The sequence below is a fragment of the Sabethes cyaneus genome, chromosome 1, assembly GCF_943734655.1.
Source record: "Sabethes cyaneus chromosome 1, idSabCyanKW18_F2, whole genome shotgun sequence".
NCBI lineage: Eukaryota > Metazoa > Arthropoda > Insecta > Diptera > Culicidae > Sabethes > Sabethes cyaneus.
Window position 1 is genome coordinate 6964689 of NC_071353.1, and position 19892 is coordinate 6984580.

A 19892-nucleotide genomic window follows, 5' to 3' on the forward strand; every position below is an offset into this window, starting at 1 on the left:
AGTATAACAAAGGTAAAAAGGTGTAGAATGTTTCCAATACTAATATATTTATTGCCGAAGGACTACGTCTTGCCGCAGGTTGCCGAAAACTTATTTATAACTTATTTATTTACCGGACAGATAGCGCTTGGTGGACTTTTTTTTTATCATGTCATTTATTTGTACAGGCTCGTATACGGTAGCTTTAAGGAGCCAACTTTTTTATGTCTAGTTTTTATAACATGTTCAACACTGCTTATATACTATGTTAGAGGGTACGATCGTTACACCCGATTTACTGGGATTAGTATGGCTTAATTACTTATATTCCAAAGCTGGAGGACAAGGATAGGTTTCAAGGTTTCAAAGCTCGTTATTGTTTTCTACTATTAGCGATGGTCAGGGTCCAGTAGGTAAACGCTGTTCAGCGTTCTAGTTACTACGTTCGTGGGTGCGGGTCAGAATAAATGTGTCTTCATTGGGGTGGCATTGTTACGTGGAAATCGTTGGGGCGATTGGTCTGCGAATTATACAATGTTTGGCAAGGAGGGGAGGTCGATTCGGAAGAAGGAATAGCACTTTTTGATCCCTAAAAGTACTCCCCCGCCATGTGATCCTCGATCCCGACGAATTATATTAAAATCTTGAAAATAGAGCTCGTTATCTGAAGTGAGAAAAGTTTCGCAAAGCGCAAACGCGTCACAATTATATATGTTAATTAATTGCTTAAAAAGATCAGACTTGGGGATGATACTTCTGCAGTTCCATTGTAACACCATTATTGAATTCCCATTTTTTCTCGATGTATTAGCCATCGAAGGATATGATACCAGCAAGAAGGGGCCATTGTGTTGCTAGTTGTTGCAAAAATGTTTTTACTGTAGGGAGAAAAGTAAGCAGAAGACTTAAGAGGATCCGAGATATTGAAAGTTATTAGTATCCAGTCCACGATATCCGAGAATTTCAAGAATCCTGCGTTATTCTCTAGCCGAGAATGAGGTGCACTTGCGGTTCTTGGTGCTCTAGGAAGCGGTGGGTATTCCTGATTTGATTTAAAATTTTGCAAACCAGGAGGTACCTGCTTCGGATTTTGTAAACCGCTTCCTTTTTGTGGTTTTGTGCTATATGTTGTCCCGTCAGGAGGTATCTTGCGTCCCTTGCGAGAAGGACTAGGTGAGTTGCTCTTTCTTCTCTTTCTAGATCTATCTTGCAAGGTACAAGAGGGTCCTGCCACGGGATCATCAGATGTACCCTCATCAGATGGCAAAAGGTTAAAGAAATTTCCTGGCATAGGTGGCGTAGCTGTCTTTAGCATCTCTGCAAAAGATCGCTATGAGCGTTCTTTAAGAGAGCGCTTTAATTTTTCCCCGTGTTGCTTGTACGTGGGACATGCCAGAAGATCATGAAGAAATTCCCCACAGTAAAGACACTTTACGGTCTCTTCACTGCAGGTGCTCTCTCCATGATTTCCGCCGCATTTGATGCAGCGTGCCTTGTTGCAACAGAAGGCGGCTGTATGACCCAACTGCTTGCAATTCTGGCAGTTCATGACCCGCGGTACATACAAGCGTACAGGTAGACGAACCCTATCCAAGAGAATGTAGTTCGGTAGAGCAGATCCAGCGAAAGTCACACGAAAGGATTCCGATGGAAAGAATTTCTTCTTCCCTTCTTCGATTGCAGTCCAGTATCTTTTCCTTCGGCATTATAGGGTTCTTGAAACAGCCCACTCCACAACGCAGAAGATCTTCGACAGTGAGATTCCCTTCGGTGACTACACCATCAACTTCTACATCCTTGGCAGGTATGTACACGCGATACTCTCTCGTAAAGAACTCAGAGCTAGCAATCTCGTTTGCTTGCTTCAAGCTCCTCACGACAACTCGCAATTTATTCGGTCTCACCTTCGTAATGTCGGTTACGTCCGAAAAATGTTTTGCCAGGTCCTTGCCGATTTGAATAATGTTCAATGGTTTACTTATCTAATCTAATCTAATCTCACACTAACGCAGCCAATTCTGGAAGGCATCCTGGAAAATGACGATTACTTGAATCAATCATTTTTCTTGTCAACGGCCAGGCCAACTGCGCAGCATGTACCGCAGAGAGAATTCCAAGGAATCAAGTGGAACTAGAAAAAATACCTAATTCCATCAAACTCCTTGAAATCAAGGGAAGGAAGAAAGCGTGGACCTCCCGTACCAAACGCTTCCCATATACATAGATAATGATTTATTTACAGTCGTTGGGAGTATCTTTGCTAATAAGGGTTAAGTGATACTCCGGACCCTCAGGGATGAACTAATGGCATTTAGACCAGAAGCCAGGCTGCAATTGGCCAAGGATATAGCGCCTTATTTCGCTCTCTGAAAATAGATTAGTTTACCAAAAAATTAGTATAAATCATATAATACTTGAAATTAAAGTCGTGTGGTTTAATGGTTGCCTAAAACTACATTTGTAAGGTTAGGAACTGAAAACCGCACGACCCCGCACCTCCTAGCTTGGCTACTCAATTATACAAATTGAAGTATTTACAGGTATGGCCACGTGGAGGCGCTAGGTAGGGGCTTGGGATGGCTAGAGCTATGTTGGGCGCTTCTTCCTAGTTGCCTTCCCCATTTCATACCCTAATGTTCAATGGTTTACTTATGGGCCGGAAGTAGACAACAAACGGTCCTTTTGAGCCATCTGGGTAAGCTTTCTTCCTCTGGTTTATAGGGGGTTGCGATGGCGGTGCAGTAGGTGCCGGAAGTCGGGAATCCTCGGAACTCCTCTTCCATTTCCTCACCGTTTGAGTCAACATCGTTGATCAAATCAACATTAGAGTCGTTCATTTTGAGCGGGAGCAATAAGCTCTTCCGCCGAATACTGTAATGAACTCGTATGCAATGGGGGGGTCAATCAGCAGTGTTAAAAAAAACAATTTATAAAAAATAATAATAATAAAAGTAAAAAAAGAACTAAATTAAAAAAAAAAGTGTATAGTAATTGAATACTTCACAAATATTTAGTTTCCAGGCTGCCGCGGCGCCTCATCAAATTTTGGTGTCCAGGGTGGCGCGATCCTCGCTGTGTGTCTCGCACGACCTTTGTTACTGCTTCGTTCGGTTTCTATGCAGACAATAGGTGCTTACTTGAGTACGCTGCTACTGAGGAAGCCACTGATGTATACACTATATGTTTATTCCTTCTTCTGGTTATTGAAAGCCAGATGAAAATGTTTCATAATTCTCACTATCGACGAAGTGGAGATAACTGACTTTCACGAATAAAATTAGGCGGTATGAACGGGTAAACGTTGCCGTATAATATTCGCCACTACGAACGCGCAGATATACGTCTCGTGCTGTTCGCAGCTGAAGAGCGACTGCTTGGTGGACTTTTTGAACATAAAATGGTTGCAATCGTCAATTGACAATTTTTAACGCACTTAGATTCAATTTTTTCATATCGAAAAAGGGTCTCGATTTTGGCATGGTTTGCAGCACACATCAATGTGTTATATTAAAACTGAACAAATTGTTTATTTTGCTTTTAGGTGGATTAATCAAAATTTGAATTCCACCAGACGATTAAAGATTTACTTTCAAGAAACTCTTCCAAAGGTTCCATAAGCGTAAAACCCACTTTTCCACAATTTTCCCACTCAAGATTGCTTTCTACCCACTGCAGTTTCTCAGGGGCCTAGAAGACCCAATGAGAATGAATCTTTGTGTGCCGTTAGTGCTTATTATAGGCTGGTCAATGACAAAAAATTAGCTTAATTCTGGCTTTAGTTTTCAGAAGGTCGCATAATGCATGGAAAAGGGTTAATTATGCGTCCTTTTGAAAACTAAAGCCAGAATTGACCTAAACAATATTAAACAATTCCTTGAAAATATGCCTCGCAAAATTTTTCTACTGTCTGAACAAAGTTAGATATTACAATACAAATCGATATAAGCAATTCAAAAGTTGGTTATTTCTGGATTTAGTTATTAAATAGGCTTATGTGCCATGCAGAAGTATTGATTATTTATTTATTTATTATTTATTTATTATTACTAGTCTTCGATAGTATCGCACAGACAGTTCCTAATATAAACCTAATTCTAAATTTAAGTCATTCTACTAATATTAAAATCATAAGACTCAGACACTACATTGAATTCACGACAACACACATCAATAGGATTGTTCTGGCCAAATAGAGTGCGATGCATTGGAAGCCGAAAGAAATCTGATCGACGGGTAAGTCTAGGTGGTACGTTGATTTGAAGCCGCTCCAGCAGCTCCGGACAGTCAATATTGTTTCCAAGAAGATCGAAGACAAATAAACGTTGCAGCAAACTTCTCCTGTTTGCCAGCGTGGGCAGACGTATAAGAGCAATGAGGTTTAAAAAGGTGTGGCAGATGAAGACATTTGATGGTATTAGTAGCGAAAAATCAGAAAACGACGTCAAACTACAAAAACAAACCGTCGTCGAACAATGGGGTATGTTTTTGGAGTTTGACGTCACGCTTCATCGTGATTGGTCGATTTACGATTCCACCCACACCATGATGAAATTTCTTCATTGCACTAACACCACTTAACCAACATTGCCACACCTGTATATATCACATTGGTATAAGAGCGCATCGATGTTCGTACGGAGGCAAATGAATTGAATCATCCCAGGGCAGCGTTCGCAAGGCATACCGGATGAAGTGACGCTGGATTCGTTCAATCCGGTTGATCTGGACAGCATGGTAAGGTGCCCACACTATCGCTTCGTACTCCAAAATACTACGTACAATCGCGCAGTAGAGAGACTTCAGGCAATAAACATCATCGAATTGCTGCGTATTGCTTTTCACGAAGCCTAGTAACGCTTATGCTACCATTTAAAAACTAAAGCCAGATTTGTAATCCTCAATCGATGAAAAATAACCGAATTAGTTTTGGTTTGAGTAGCGAGTAAAAAAATCTAACTTAAGTAGATTGAAATTAAGTCTCCACAAGCTGGTTAAAGTGACTATAATCTAACAAAAAAAAATCAAAATTTCTTAAGATGTATGCGACAAAAGGTCTAAATACCTAGTTAAATTCATAATTAAATCACGACTAACAGACTATTTTGCTGATTCAGTAGAATTTTTGAACGTCCATTGAAACCTGAATGTTACGCGACCAAAGCTACAACCCTGGAGTTATACAACTGCTCGAATGAATTAAAACGCGTATTTTTATCCCCTGTATGGGTTTCTGGTTTGGTAAGTTGTGTGCATCGCCATCGATCGACCGGTGTGAAACACAACGGAGTTGCCGGCCGGTCCGGGTGACGCCTCAATACAGCTATAAACGCCTAAAGTAAAGTTGCATGCTTCTTGCACACACGTAGGTATTTCAAACGGCCCCCCAAAAGAGAACGTTTAGCGCGGTTGGGGTTTTGTCTGCTGCAGTGCACTTATGTAGTAGTAGTAGTAGTAGTAGTACCAGTGGTAGTAGTAGAAGGCAGGCTCCGCTTGCTTCCATCATCTCCAATTATCTCGTCTTGGTTTCGCTTTGTGACTGGTCTATATCTCGCTGGGGTCGCTTCCAGTTGGCGTCAGTTCAGTCGTGTACTTCGCTGGTTGAAGTCGAATTCAAAGTGCCTTTTTCTAGCTTTCGTTGTGGTGCTCTTTAGTGCTAATTTTCAATCGTTTGAATAAAATCTAAAAAAAAAGTTAGTGTAACAGTTTCGATTGTGTTTCGATTGGATTAACTGAAAGTTTCATTTTTTCTTTTGTTCAACCAGAAACAAAATGGATTTCTACTATCTGCCAGGATCTGCGCCATGCCGGGCCGTTCAGATGGCCGCCGCCGCCGTTGGCGTCGAACTGAATCTCAAGCTTACCGATCTGATGGCCGGCGAGCACCTAAAACCGAGCTTCCTTAAGGTAAGAGTTTCGTTTTTCTAGTCTGTAAATCCGATTTCCGTCGTTTTTACTGTTGCATGCTCGTGACCAAGTGTGGCATGGTTTAAAATTTTCATTACCTACCAGCCAACGCCTATCCGCAAACCGGTAGAAACGCCATTTTTTCCGTTTATCTCTCTTTTATGTATTGTCAGTGTTTGTCGTGATGAAAAAATAACTTGCAAGTCATGAACAGACTCCGCGCACAACTCGCGGCTGCTTGCCGGCGCGGTATCATGTTGATTGCTTGTACTGAACTGGTTCCGAATTGAGTGAGCGATAGTTGCATTCCAATGCGAATAATCGAACCTGATGGGAACGTTGTTGGTGAAGGGGAACTTGTGACTGTATTAGCGTGAATGTGAGGATGAGGAATTCCGTTTGGAGGTGTGTTTGGGGGCGCACTGCCTACTAGAATTGACGATTGGTGGTTGGTTGTTGGACAGGTCAGTAGGCGTTGAGTGGCGTGGGCTGATTCGTACATTTGAATAGGAAGGAAAACCGGAATCAGAAAACTAACGCTGGTATTTGATTTATGCTCGAGATTGCATCCCACTCGGGCAGTCGTTGCACTTTTTTTTTATATGTTTGGTGTAACTTTTATGTTTTGTGGCGTTCCTTGCACTGCAGATTGAATTAGAAACCGACTTCTAACGTTGCTGTGCTCCCATTATGGTGCGATCCCTTTCCTCCCCCGTAGATCAACCCACAGCACTGCATCCCGACGATAGTGGACAATGGTTTTCCACTGTGGGAATCCCGTGCCATCATGGGCTACCTGGTGGAGAAGTACGGCAAAGATGATTCCCTGTATCCGAAGGATCCACAGAAACGGGCCTTGATTAACCAGCGGCTGTACTTCGATCAGGGTACTCTATACCAGCGATTTGCCGATTACGTCTACCCGCAGGTCTTCGCCAAAAAACCGGCTGACCAGGAAAAGGAAAAGAAAATGTTGGATGGCTTGGAGTTTCTAGATAAGTTCCTCGAGAAGAGCAAATACGTGGCTGGTGATTCGCTGACCATTGCCGATTTAAGCATCCTGGCTACGATTTCCACCTACGAAGTCGCTAAAGTCGATTTGAGCAAGTACGCTAGCGTGGCCAGTTGGTACGAAAGACTGCGCAAAGAAGCTCCCGGCACTGAAATCAACCAGGCCGGAATCGAGCATTTTGCAAAGTACTTTGAAAAGTAGGCGGGGCGTTTTTCTGTCTCCAGATCCTTTGGTTTTAAACTAAACTTGTGATAATGCATGGTGTTATACCTCGAATAAAGTTTTTGGTTGTTATCTGTATAAAAGCGTTTGTTTGCCATTTGTTTCAAGTTAAATCCACAGCACTGCGTACCAACGCTGGTGGATAAGGGCTTCTCTTTGTGGGAGTCCCGGCCAATTATGATCTATCTGGTGGACGCGTACGGCAAGGACGACAAACTCTATCCGAAGGATCCCCAAAAGCGTGCAGTCGTCAACCAGCGGTTGTACTTCGACATGGGGACACTTTATCAACGCTTTGGAGACTATTATTATCCGCAAATTTTCGAGGGTGCTCCGGCTAATGCGGAAAATTTCAAGAAAATTGGAGAAGCATTGGAGTTCTTGAATATTTTCCTCGACAATCAAAAGTTTGTTGCCGGTGGAGATTGCCTTACACTAGCTGATCTTAGCGTTTTAGCCTCGTTAACCACCTTCGAGGTGGCTGGTTATGATTTTTCAACTTACAAAAACGTGCAAAATTGGTACGAACAAATTCAAAAGATTGCTCCAGGAGCCGATATCAACCGCAGCTGGGCCGAAGCTGCACGACCTTTTTTCGACAAAATCAAATAACAAAATGCTATCATGCAACAATTATTTTATCTCACCAGCGAGCGCGAGCGAGAGCAATAAACTAGACAAATAGAAAAATGTGCATTTTAATTATCACCATTATCAAGGCCAACCGAGTCACGACCAGCACACTCTTCTCATGATTCACTAACAACTAACAACATTGAATCTATAATTCCCCTTCCCTTCGAACTTGACAGCTTAACCCCCAGCACACGATTCCAACACTGGTGGATGGCGATTTCTCGCTGTGGGAATCGCGTGCCATTCTAGGCTATCTGGTCGAGAAGTACGGTAAGGACGATAAACTGTACCCGAAGGACCCGCAGAAGCGTGCCGTCGTCAACCAGCGGCTGTACTTCGACATGGGAACGCTGTATCAGCGTTTCGCCGACTACTGGTACCCGCAGATCTTCGCCAAGCAGCCGGCCAATCCGGAAAATCTGAAAAAGATGGACGAAGCCGTTGGATTTCTGAACACGTTCCTCGAGGGCCAACAGTATGCGGCCGGTGATGAGCTGACCATCGCGGATCTTAGCTTTGCGGCAACGATCGCCACCTACGAGGTCGCCGGATTCGATTTCTCCAAATATCCGAACGTCCAGGCGTGGTTGGACCGGTGCAAGAAGAATGCCCCCGGTTACGACGTGAACCAGGCCGGAGCCGATGAGTTTAAGGCTAAATTTTTCTCCTAAAGGAGGAAGTCGTTCATCGTTTTTGCTACGCGAATCTCCTGAGTGACGAGTCTCGAGGTAATAAACATTAAGCACAAATTGAAAGGGAAGTGTACTTTGCTGTGAAAGAAAGTTCCGACACGACGCAATTTGCAGTTTTCATGGTGGGTTTGATTTTATATAGCAACAACGGAGGTGGAAGTTGTAAAGCAAAGTTCGTTCATCGCTGGAGGTAGCGAGCGGGTCCGGCCAGGTCTAGTAGCTTCTCAGCAGCGATTTTATGTTTATGAACATGTACAGCATTTGCTCGAGGGTGCAAGAGAAGAAACATGTTTTATGTCGCTTAGCCAGCCAGTCTTCCTTTGCCCATAAACTCTCGTCTGAAATCGTTTCACGTGAGCGTTAGACTGTGCTTGCTTGCAGCAAAATGTTACGGTATCTGTGGCGTGGGCTTTTTGCGGGCTGCCGCAGAAATTGATCAACGAACAATTTATAAACTAATCGCTTTTATCGAGGGAAGTGCTGCTGCTGCGCCAGACTATAGTTAATCATACCGGAAGATAATTTTACTTTATGATTCTTGTTGCATACGATGTTATGGGAAAAAAGCTGACGTTTCGTTTTTCCAATAATATATGATAGTGATATTGTAACTTAAGAACCGTTTCGTGCATCCCACACTGCATGTAGGAAAATTGTAGAGAAATGGAAGAAAACGAAAAAAAATTCCCATTCCTCCATTGTAATAAAACTAAACCCCAAGATCTCTCCTTTACTCTGAATAACTTTGAATGAAAACTACTTTAACCCTCTCTGTCCCAGGGGAGTTTTGGTGGTTTATAGTTTTTGATCATGTGAAAAAGCTATTAATAATGGGTATGAAATGGGGAAGGCAACTAGGAAGAAGCGCCCAACATAGCTCTAGCCATCCCAAGCCCCTACCTAGCGCTTCCACGTGGCCATACCTGGAAATACTTCAATTTGTATAATTGAGTAGCCAAGCTAGGAGGTGCGGGGTCGTGCGGTTTTCAGTTCCTAACCTTACAAATGTAGTTTTAGGCAACCATTAAACCACACGACTTTAATTTCAATTATTATATGATTTATACTAATTTTTTGGTAAACTAATCTATTTTCAGAGAGCGAAATAAGGCGCTATATCCTTGGCCAATTGCAGCCTGGCTTCTGGTCTAAATGCCATTAGTTCATCCCTGAGGGTCCGGAGTATCACTTAATCTTTATTAGCAAAGATACTCCCAACGACTGTAAATAAATCATTATCTATGTATATGGGAAGCGTTTGGTACGGGAGGTCCACGCTTTCTTCCTTCCCTTGATTTCAAGGAGTTTGATGGAATTAGGTATTTTTTCTAGTTCCACTTGATTCCTTGGAATTCTCTCTGCTGTACATGCTGCGCAGTTGGCCTGGCCGTTGACAAGAAAAATGATTGATTCAAGTAATCGTCATTTTCCAGGATGCCTTCCAGAATTGGCTGCGTTAGTGTGAGATTAGATTAGATTAGATTAGATGTGAAAAAGCTATTAATAAGCAATTCGCGAAACAAAACTATTCAGCTTGTAAAACAATGTTTTTGCTACGTTATGAAATCAAAATATCCATATTTGAATGCCTTAAAAATTTTATCGACCAATTTTAGTATTGGAAGTCATGGAGCACCTGTGCTACCATGGGACAGAGAGGGTTAATGCAAATGCATAGCAAATGCAATTTTTATTGCACGTAATTCATATCAAAAAAGAAAGAGGAAAAATGGGACCCAGCTTTTTCTGATTGGGCGGATCAAAGGTCATCAAATTATTGAAGTCATCAACGGTGCACTTCCACCGAAATTCCATATCAACGGCAAACAAAAGTGCAACGGCGAACGTGGCAGCATGAGGAAGTTTTGAAAGAATAAGAATAAGCATTGTAATCAGCCTGAGCTAGTCTGAATTTGTTGCAGCTAAAGTAAGAGACTAGACAAAGTGGTACATACTATATAGCATATAGGGTTGTTTCCACAGCGTTGAAAACTTCTGTTGTTCAAACGTTTTGGTAAAAAACCGAATGAGAGCTACTCGGGACCATCGGGACCGAGCGAGTAGGAGCTCTTCAATTTCTTTGCACAAGAAAATTTACAAAAAAAAAATCCGAATTTGATGAAAAAATATCAAACGATAAAAAAGTTACGGCCATTTTAGAGAATTTTTCGGTGCTAAAAATGGTGTAAACCTCTGAAGGGTTAATGGCATGCGTCATTCCACTCCACTGGTGCGTTCTGTACAGTTTTCCCCTGCTCCATTTTTATCTAACAAGTTGGCGCTCTTTGGCAAATGATCTGAATTTTCATTCAAATTAATCAATGAAGGACTTACGTAAAAAAATGTAGAAAAACATCTCTCGATTTTTTTGTTATTCGTCCGTTTGAAGCACCGGGAAGTATTACACGCGAGACACGACAGTCATCTTCCGAAAAATGTACCTTCTGAAACTGTTGGTCTGCAGAAACAATCTCCATCAGATTCAAATTCAATATTATTGCATGCAAACTGTTATCCAAATGATTTCATGCAAGTTTCAACATTCTATTTCAATTTTATAGCGTTCTGAAAGCATGCTATAAACATGTGAAGCGCTGAATTATTTTTGACGTAGGACTGGAAGCGAAGCGCGGGGGTCTTAGCGAAAGCGAAAATAGGGAGCCATTCCCAAATTAGATAGCGATTTTCTGACTCATTTCCTTCTTTTACGCATCAACTCCTAATTTTTGACTCCTAATAATTGACAATGATAAAACTAAAATTGGACAAAAAATTTATTACCGATTACATTGTAATTTTCGAATCAACACATTACAACAAACGTACCTTTCATGTACGAAAATTCATCTGATAAATCTGAGAAAACAGTTTTTGCACGTGGGCAATTACAATTTATTTTCGTTTCAATTGATTGGAAATATGTTTGGGAATCTAATAAGGCCATTACAAATATTTAAAAAAGTTTTTGTCCCTCCGGTGTTGGGCCCCTGAAGTGGGGGGGGGGGGCGAAAAAAAAACAGAATTTTTCAATCGAGCAAAAAAATGCATTTTAGGCATTTTTACTTAAAGTTTAAACGTGAAAACCAACTCATATCCTACAAATTATTTTTTGCCCCCCGATTTTTCAAGCCAATTTGCAAGGGGGGAGAGTGACAAAAACTTTGGAAATGATTTGCAGTAGTGAATTTCCTTTACAAATTTTTAATCAATTGGTAAATATTAGGTATTGTTTAATCAAAATAGTTTCTTTGGGTTTAGGGATGGGAGACTGTCATTATAAACCCTTACTGATAACTATCAGTAATTTCCCGCGCGTTACTGATAACTGTCGGCTAATATCAGTAATTTTAGCTATCATGACATTGTAGCGAAAGAATAGCAAATTATAACAATTTAAATTCATTTTAATGTTTTAGAAAGATGAGTAATTCCGCAAATTTTGATTGTAGCTTTTTGCCTATATGAACTATATGAAAATCTATACCTATAAAAATGGATTTCTGTCTGTCTGTCCGTATGTTCTTTATAGAATCGAAAACTACTGAACCGATCGGCGTGAAAACTTGCATGTAGGAGTTTTTGGGGCCAGGGAAGGTTCTTATGATGGTTAGAGACCCCTCCCACACTAAAAGGGGGGGCTCCCATGCAAATGAAATACAAATTTCTGCATAACTCGAGTACTAATCAAGCAAATGGATCCACATTTGGCATGTGAAAGTTTTTGGAGGCAAGAATTTTTTATATGGTGAATTAGGACCCCTCCCCACTTTAGGAGGGGGGGGGGGTTCCTATTCAAATGAAATACAAATTTCCTCATAACTCTAGATCTAATCAAGCAACTGGAACCCAATTTGGCATGTGGGGGTTTTGGACGCAGGATTTTTTTTATGATGGTTTTAGTCCCCTCATCCCTGTGGTAAGGGGATAAGGATTCTCATACAAATAAAACAGAAATTTTTGCGTACCGTCATCCGGGGATACTTGCAATACCGGGGTTACTTGCAACACTTCTGCGCGTCGCGCTTTTGACAGCTCTTACACATTTGTTTGTTAACATAACCATTTGTATTCAATGCCGTTTTAAAGAAGGGACGTTTACATATTCTTTAGTTCAGTTTAATCCAGTATATCATTGTTTTGCTTGTTTTTATACGATTGGAAAGTAATTTCACTTTCAGGGTAGGAAAAATGGATAGTCCAATCGAGTAGTTAAGTTAAGCAGTTCATTCGAGCAGTCGAGTCGCGTAGTCTAGTCGAGCAGTGGAATCAAGCAGTTGAATCGAGCATCGAATCGAACAGTTGAGTCGAGCAGTCGAATCAAACAGTCCAGTCGAGCAGCTCAATCGTGCAGTTAAGTCGAGCAGTCGGGTCGAGTAGTAAGTCAAGCAAATGTGTCAAGCAGTCGAGTAGTCCACTCGAGCTGTTCAGTCAAGCAGTCGAATCGATCTGTCCAATCAAGCAGTTAAATCGAGCAGTCGAATCGAACAGTTCAGTCGAGCAGCACAGTTAAGCAGTCCAGTCGAGCAATCTAATCGACCAGTCCAGTCGAGCAGTCTAGTCAACCAGTTGAGCAATCCAGCAGTCCAGCAGTCGACCGGTGAGGTGAGAATACAACCCATTGCTACGAAAGCGTTAGTTACCGATAACCTCTTATGACGTCCTGTCAGACACCTGGTTTTCGGTACAGACATAAGCCTCTTATATAAATAGATATTTTTTCCAGCGCCTCTGTGGTTCAAAGGTACATGGGACCCAGCGAGCCGCATGCCCTGGCGGGTGTTGTGGGTTCAAATTCGGTTATAATCTCAGATTATAGCTGGTTCGACCCATGCACCTTCCAGCATTGGACAAAAGGTAGGAGTCACAACGACTACTTGTTAAGCGTAGTTACCAAGAACCCCCCCCTCACCTTTCCGCTCTTTTCCCTCCATCCCTAACAAAAATTTCATTACTTTCCCCTACCGTCCCTGCATCAATTGTAGAACCATCGTTTCAAAAAATATTAAGACCAGTAACACTAGATGATGGAGGGCTAGACGGCCGCAGGCCGCGAGTGTTGCCGGCGCCCTGCCATCGAAAGTGCAGACCACTGCGGGGGCAGCCCCCGCAGAAATCACTTCTGTCTAGGCTTATTTGTTTTCCTAGGTCTACTGACCTCTATTACTTTCCTTCAGTTAGGTCCGAACGAGCGACAGCAAGACCCCTGCGAAATGGTAGTTTTTACTAAAAGGTTTTCCGTGAAATGGTACATTCCGCGTAAGGTTTTTCGCGAAATACTTTTCTTATGTATACATGCCCGTCGGTCCGGCAGAACAAAGGGATGAGTCCTGGTCTGCTTCTTCTACGCTGCCCTTGCGGACACTAGTCGAGTGCTTCCATGCAGATCTTATTCGCTCCTTTCCTCAAGGTGTGTCCGATAATGTTGGGCTAATCCAGTTCTAGCGTCTTTCTTCTTGGTATCATTTTTGTGCTCCGTTATCCTTACTTCCAGTTTCCTTCTCGTTTGTCCTATGTACACTTTGCCGTACACTCCATCCAGGAAGGACACCTTTTCCGCTTCGATAACACCCGAGTAATAACACGCATCGACGACCAGGAGACGAGGCTAACGGCAGAGGTATTCCACATAAAAGTGCTCGGCGAGGAAAAAACTGTCAATCTACAGCGTGAGTGCGGCAACTTCAATACTGCATATGATAGTCTGATCCCAAAACTTCGCCAATTTCAAACTAAATACAACACAACCCAAGGGAACTCAAACCTGCAGAGCACTAACTGACGAAGCTACCCAAGGATATAGCGTCTTACTTCGCTCGCTGAAAATATTAGTTTGCCAAAAATATTAGTTTAAATCATATAATACTTGAAAATAAAGTCGTGTGGTTTAATGGTTGCCTAAAACTACTTTTGTAAGGTTGGGAACTGAAAATCGCACGACCCCGCACCTCCTAGCTTGGCTACTCAATTATACAAATTGAATTATTTCCAGGTATGGCTACGTGGAGGCGCTAGGTAGGGGTTTGGGATGACTAGAGCTATGTTGGGCGCTTCTTCCTGGTTGCCTTCCCCATTTCATACCCTTAGGTAATAAACGGTAATTGTTATTGATAAGGAAATTTAGTGCCTGCACGCACATCCGAAATCCACGATCAGCGTAAAATTGTTTGAGCTGATCCTTCTGAGAGCTGGCTTGCTGCTGATGGTCGAACTAGTCATTTCAGGAAAGAGGCTGATGAAGGCACACCCTAAGATCGTCGATGGTGTGTGACCAGCGATCGAGGGCTTTCCTGCGTACGACGTATTAGTAATTGTAAGAATAAATAATAGGTATCAGTAAATATGGATAAGAGCGAAACTTAACTGATACTCAATGACATTATTTCTTACTGATAAATATTAGTAGTTAGTCATAGTTTTGACATTCTTAATTGGGACCTCGGACGTAAGCGTGTAGGGCGCTATACCCGAGCAGGAGCGAAGAGCAAAATAATATCAAAATATGTTACAGAAATCGAATAACACATATCAAAATATGGTCTTGTTTTGGCTGACATAGTTGGTAAAATAACAAAAAATAATATCAAAATGTTGCTCCTTTAAGGTCAAAAGAATAACTACTTGTGTTATTTGAATAACAAAGCAATAACATGATTGTATTCAGAGTTTGGAATAACATATTTTAGTATTATTAAGGTATTGAATAACAAATGCAGTAGCATATGAAATATCGAAAAATCATTTTATAAAATATTTATAATCTATAATCTATTTAATCAATAAAATTTTTTTTATGAAACATATCGAATGTCATTTTAACGTCATAATAAGATATGATAACTAAATCAGTTATTAAACTCATCTTGCAACTACTGTTTTAAATATCTACTCAATTACAAAATGTCTTATCAATGTATCTCCATATCTATTCAATAATAGAATATAACATTATAACACAGTTTGATATTGTTTTTATATTATTTTGCTCTTCGCTGCTGCTCGGGTATCTCTGAATATTAGCGTTGGGAAGAGGAAATGCTAATCAACTTAGGAACTATATTGGCTTGTTTCATTATCCCTGATTTTTATTTTCAGGTATAATAAGTTGTCACGTAGTTTTCGAGCCGTAAATCTCGCATATGCATAGTATTTTTCGATATTATTTCAATATAATAAATTAAATTATGGTTGTATTTGAGCACCATTGGCATTATATTAAATTTGTTAAAAAGGTATTTTTTATATCTTAATTTTCGTAATTACTGACTTTACAAGAAAATTTTCGAACCAGGTTAGTCTCATATAACTAGTGCTTACATACTTACATTATCCATCTAGCTCCCCCCATCTACTAACAACAATTTTTTTCCAGAAATAGTTTTGAAGATGCAGAGGATTCCCTGGTCTTTAGTAGCAATAAGTATTGGACTAACATTCCTTCCCATCTCACCAGGACCCGCATTTGAACGTGGTAGGCGTCGCTATTGATCAGCATGCAGGAACCTGATAAGGTTGCACAATGAGGAATGACGTGCTGTCCCAAGTATGCTTTTTCCAGCCATCATTTTGCAATTTTCATCGGTTCTGGCCAATAACGGAGTAGCAGCACACGGGTGGTATCCTATGCTTATGCTTATGCCTAATTGGGACCTCGGACCACGGTGCTTCCCCAGACCGTTATTATCAAAAGAAAAGCTCCATGAAATCGGACCTCACCAGTCGATTCGTGAGGTTGTACTGCATCTCTGGTGAAATTTCCCCCTACGGTGGAAATTTGAGATACGCCCTTTTAAGTGCCGTAAGTACTAAAAACAATGTAAAAACGAGGAAACACTCATTGCAAACCACGTGTTAAACCATCAGTTCACGAAAAAATCTATAGAAAGTGCTCTACACATTTCAGATACACCATTACATGATCTTTACAGCTGCTGGTAGGCCTAATTTGAAAGTTTAAAGGGCGTAAGTGCATTTTATTGAATATCTAATATGTTAAACGTATAAATTCGACTACTATTAATGTTAGTTAGTTCCGTATAGAAAAGAACAATACAATTTATCAAATTTCCCCTTGTAGTAGGTGTACTAGTGCCAGTGTTGACAAGTATCACCATATCCTATAAATTGAATTGTTCAATTAAACAATTCAATAAATATTCAAAACCATAGCAAGGCACGTCTGGCTGAGTGCGGATTTCTTCAGAACAAACACGCAATAAGTGTTGGTATTTTGTTTTAGTATAGGAAAGCACTGTTCGTATACCTTCTGCTGCTCCTCGATCACTTGGCATTGTGAACGCGGTTTTCAAAGTAGTAGGAAAAGTAAATAAAGATCGGGCTGATTTGTGGGTGAACCATAGCCATGTCAGAAATCAGAAGACACTCGAAAATGAAATTCTCTTACCTGATTGCTGGATCAATTTTATGATTAATAGCACAAATTACACAGAAATCATAAAAGTTCACTTGCTTGACAGCGGCGTTTGTTTACAGCAGTTTTAATGCGGTGTTTACTACAAACGAGGTGTTTCCTTCAGATCGCGTTTAATTTTGGGCTAATCTCCTATACTAAACTAAACTGGATGATTAATATAACGTTTTGATTTGACTACCAAGGTGAAATATAATTGAAATAGGCCTCTTACTGGAACAATTCAATTAGTAGAATATGACTATAACTAGTATACGTGCTAACCAGAAGGTGAAATTTGACAAATTTTATTGTTCTTTTCTATACGGAACTAACTAACATTAATAGTAGTCAAATTTATACGTCTAACATATTAGATATTCAATAAAATGCACTTACGCCCTTTAAACTTTCAAACTAGACTTACCAGTAGCTGTAAAGATTATGTAATGGTGTATCTGAAATGTGTATTGCATTTTTTCTACAGATTTTTTTGTAAACTGATGGTTTAACACGTGGTTTGCAATGAGTGTTTCCTCGTTTTTACATTGTTTTTAGTACTTACGGCACTTAAGAGGGCGTAACTAAAATTTCCACCGTAGGAGGATATCGAAAATTTTACCAGAGATGCAGTACAACCTCACGAATCGACTGGTGAGGTTCGCTTTCATGGAGCATTTTTTTTTATAATAACGGTCTGGGGGAGCACCGTGCGGACGTGTGTGGATTGGTGAACCTTTAGCCGCCGCCATTATAATTTGGCCACCGAAACTAATGATAGTGCTACGTAAACCATGCGTCAAGTCTTGTCTTCACTGTTTTTTCTGAAATGGAAATATGTATACCAAATCACAGTTAACAGATGGGCCCATGTAACTGTATAAATTACGTTACGGGTCTGGGCGGGGAAACAAAAGTATCTTTACATGACTGGTTGAATCACTGTTTGTGGACAATATTTGTGCAATCTCCGGGTTGTAATCACATAAACGTAGTCATACGTCGTCACAATCTGGTGCAATCACGGTGCATTTCGAAATAGTTTGCTATAAACACATGTACAGAATTGCTATAAATGTACCCGCTTAATATGACGACACTAGCGCCACTGTGCTCAGCGACTGTGCTTTGTACGAGTATGGTAATTGATTTGGAACTAGGAATAATTGAGCAGATAAAATTATGTATTTTTAAGCGTTAATGGGAATAGAATTTTTCTTCTGGTTATTCCCTCATGTTGATTTCCCTTAAGAAGCATTCAAAGTATTCTGATTTTTTTATATTACTTCGCAGATTCTTACAAACCCATTGTAGTTCTTGTTAAATTCAAAAAATTACATGAAAATTTCAGTTTACTTCGTCTCCTCAACATGGTCGTGTATCTGAGCAATTAACACAATTCAATTGTGTTTTAGCAGAGTCTCAAAGTTACCAAACATCACAGTCGTTGCACATGACTGAAATCAGTTGGATGCTTATCACTTTGCAAGCCTCCGAATGCGGCTTGCAAATCTCCCCTAGTAAACAGGATTTTTATCTAACTCTGTCGTACAAACACACTCACCATGCTGGAGCCGCGGCACGTAGCGGTACAATTCAAGCGAGATAACCGCCTTCCACACGACAGTTGCAGTTCGACCAAAACCAAAACCAGCCGAGAAGCAAAACACTTCGCAGCAAACCAAAAAACAACAAATTCAACTGCTTCATTACAGAACAAACACATCTGGACAAACTTGAATCGCGAAATATGAAAATCATTTGAGCGTCGTTGTTGTTTTTTTCTCTTGTTCAAACTCGCCCGACTTTTTGCAGTCACTTCGTTTCATTACGCATTCGAAGCCACCAAATGTAGCGCAAATCACCCAGAGGGAGTGTTTCCATTTTTGGACCAACATCTCCATTTGCGTGCTTACTAGAACTTAGTACGACGGAGCGGTTGCACAACTAGAACCTTCAAAACGCGTACCCAACGCATAAATTTGCATGTTTTATGGTGCTGAGAATGTAGACCGAAAGTATCCGGCTCTACCACAGCAGCAGTGTACCGATTGGCTGGAGCGTCGAGCATCAAGAATAACCTTCAACCATCGGCATCGACAGTATGCAGGCAGGCAGAGTCGAGAGTCGACTAGACTAAGCTAATCGCACGTTCAGTTCATTCGTGGATGACTATCGCGCAGCAAGTTTTTTTCTCGTACGAGTTAATACAATAAAACAGAAATTCGCGTTTACACCCTCGCACAATGCCGAAGCTCTACTATCTCCGGGAGTCGGCACCCTCACGGGCCGTTCAGATGACCGCACTGGCCGTCGGTGTCGAGTTGGAGTTGATGGAGTTGAACGTCACGAAAGATGAACCGCGCAGGCCAGACTACGAACGGGTCAGTCCGCAGTACAGCATTCCAACGTTAAAGGACAAGAGCCTGGTCCTGTGGGAGAGCAGAGCGATTCAAATTTATTTGGTGGATCAGTACGGCCAGAACGACAATTTGTACCCTAAGGATCCGGCCAAACGGGCGAAGGTTAACGAGCGAATGTTTTTCGATGCGTGCATCCTGTATCATCGATTTTCCGAGTATTACCATGAGCAGGTTTTCGGAGGGCTGGAAGGCGATCTCAAGAAGATGGGCGCCCTGGAGCATGCCGTTCGGATGCTGGATCTGTTTCTCGAAGGGCAATCTTACGTAACGGGCCAAAACATGACGATTGTTGACCTCAGCATGCTGGCCACGATTGCTACCATGAACGCACTCGGATTTGATTTGGAGCGTTATCAAAACGTAAGTGAGTGGTATAAACACATGAACAATGTCGCCCCAGGTGCCGAAATCAACGAAGAAGGGGCCAAGGCATTCGGCACTTTTAGCTAGCTAGTAGAGTGTAATCGCTGTTGTTTGTCATTAAAAGTTTAAATTAAAAATACGGTTTTTATTTACAGCTTATCTTTGTCACTGGTTTCATCGATTGCACTTCGAATTCGTATACTCGCAAACGCACACTCACACACCCTCACGCACGCTCTCTGACCGCTTCAGTG

The 19892-nt window shown here is 41.2% G+C and overlaps 2 protein-coding genes across 3 annotated transcripts; both read left to right on the forward strand.

The window, feature by feature from the left end:
- Positions 1–5587: 5587 nt before the first annotated feature.
- LOC128733414 (glutathione S-transferase 1) lies at positions 5588–8493 on the forward strand. Of its 2 annotated transcripts, none has more exons than XM_053827110.1 (3): positions 5588–5669; positions 5742–5883; positions 7930–8493. In XM_053827110.1, the coding sequence occupies exons 2-3, from the start codon at positions 5749–5751 to the stop codon at positions 8422–8424; spliced, it is 630 nt and encodes a 209-aa protein (XP_053683085.1). In that variant the 5' UTR covers positions 5588–5669; positions 5742–5748; the 3' UTR covers positions 8425–8493. The 2 variants fall into 2 exon arrangements, with proteins under 2 accessions (XP_053683085.1, XP_053683000.1); XM_053827025.1 differs by lacking the exon at positions 7930–8493 and adding an exon at positions 6602–7152.
- A 10212-nt stretch (positions 8494–18705) lies between these two features.
- On the forward strand, positions 18706–19783 carry LOC128740548 (glutathione S-transferase 1-like). Its single transcript, XM_053836099.1, has one exon. The coding sequence runs from the start codon at positions 19099–19101 to the stop codon at positions 19723–19725; it is 627 nt and encodes a 208-aa protein (XP_053692074.1). The 5' UTR covers positions 18706–19098; the 3' UTR covers positions 19726–19783.
- Positions 19784–19892: the final 109 nt, after the last annotated feature.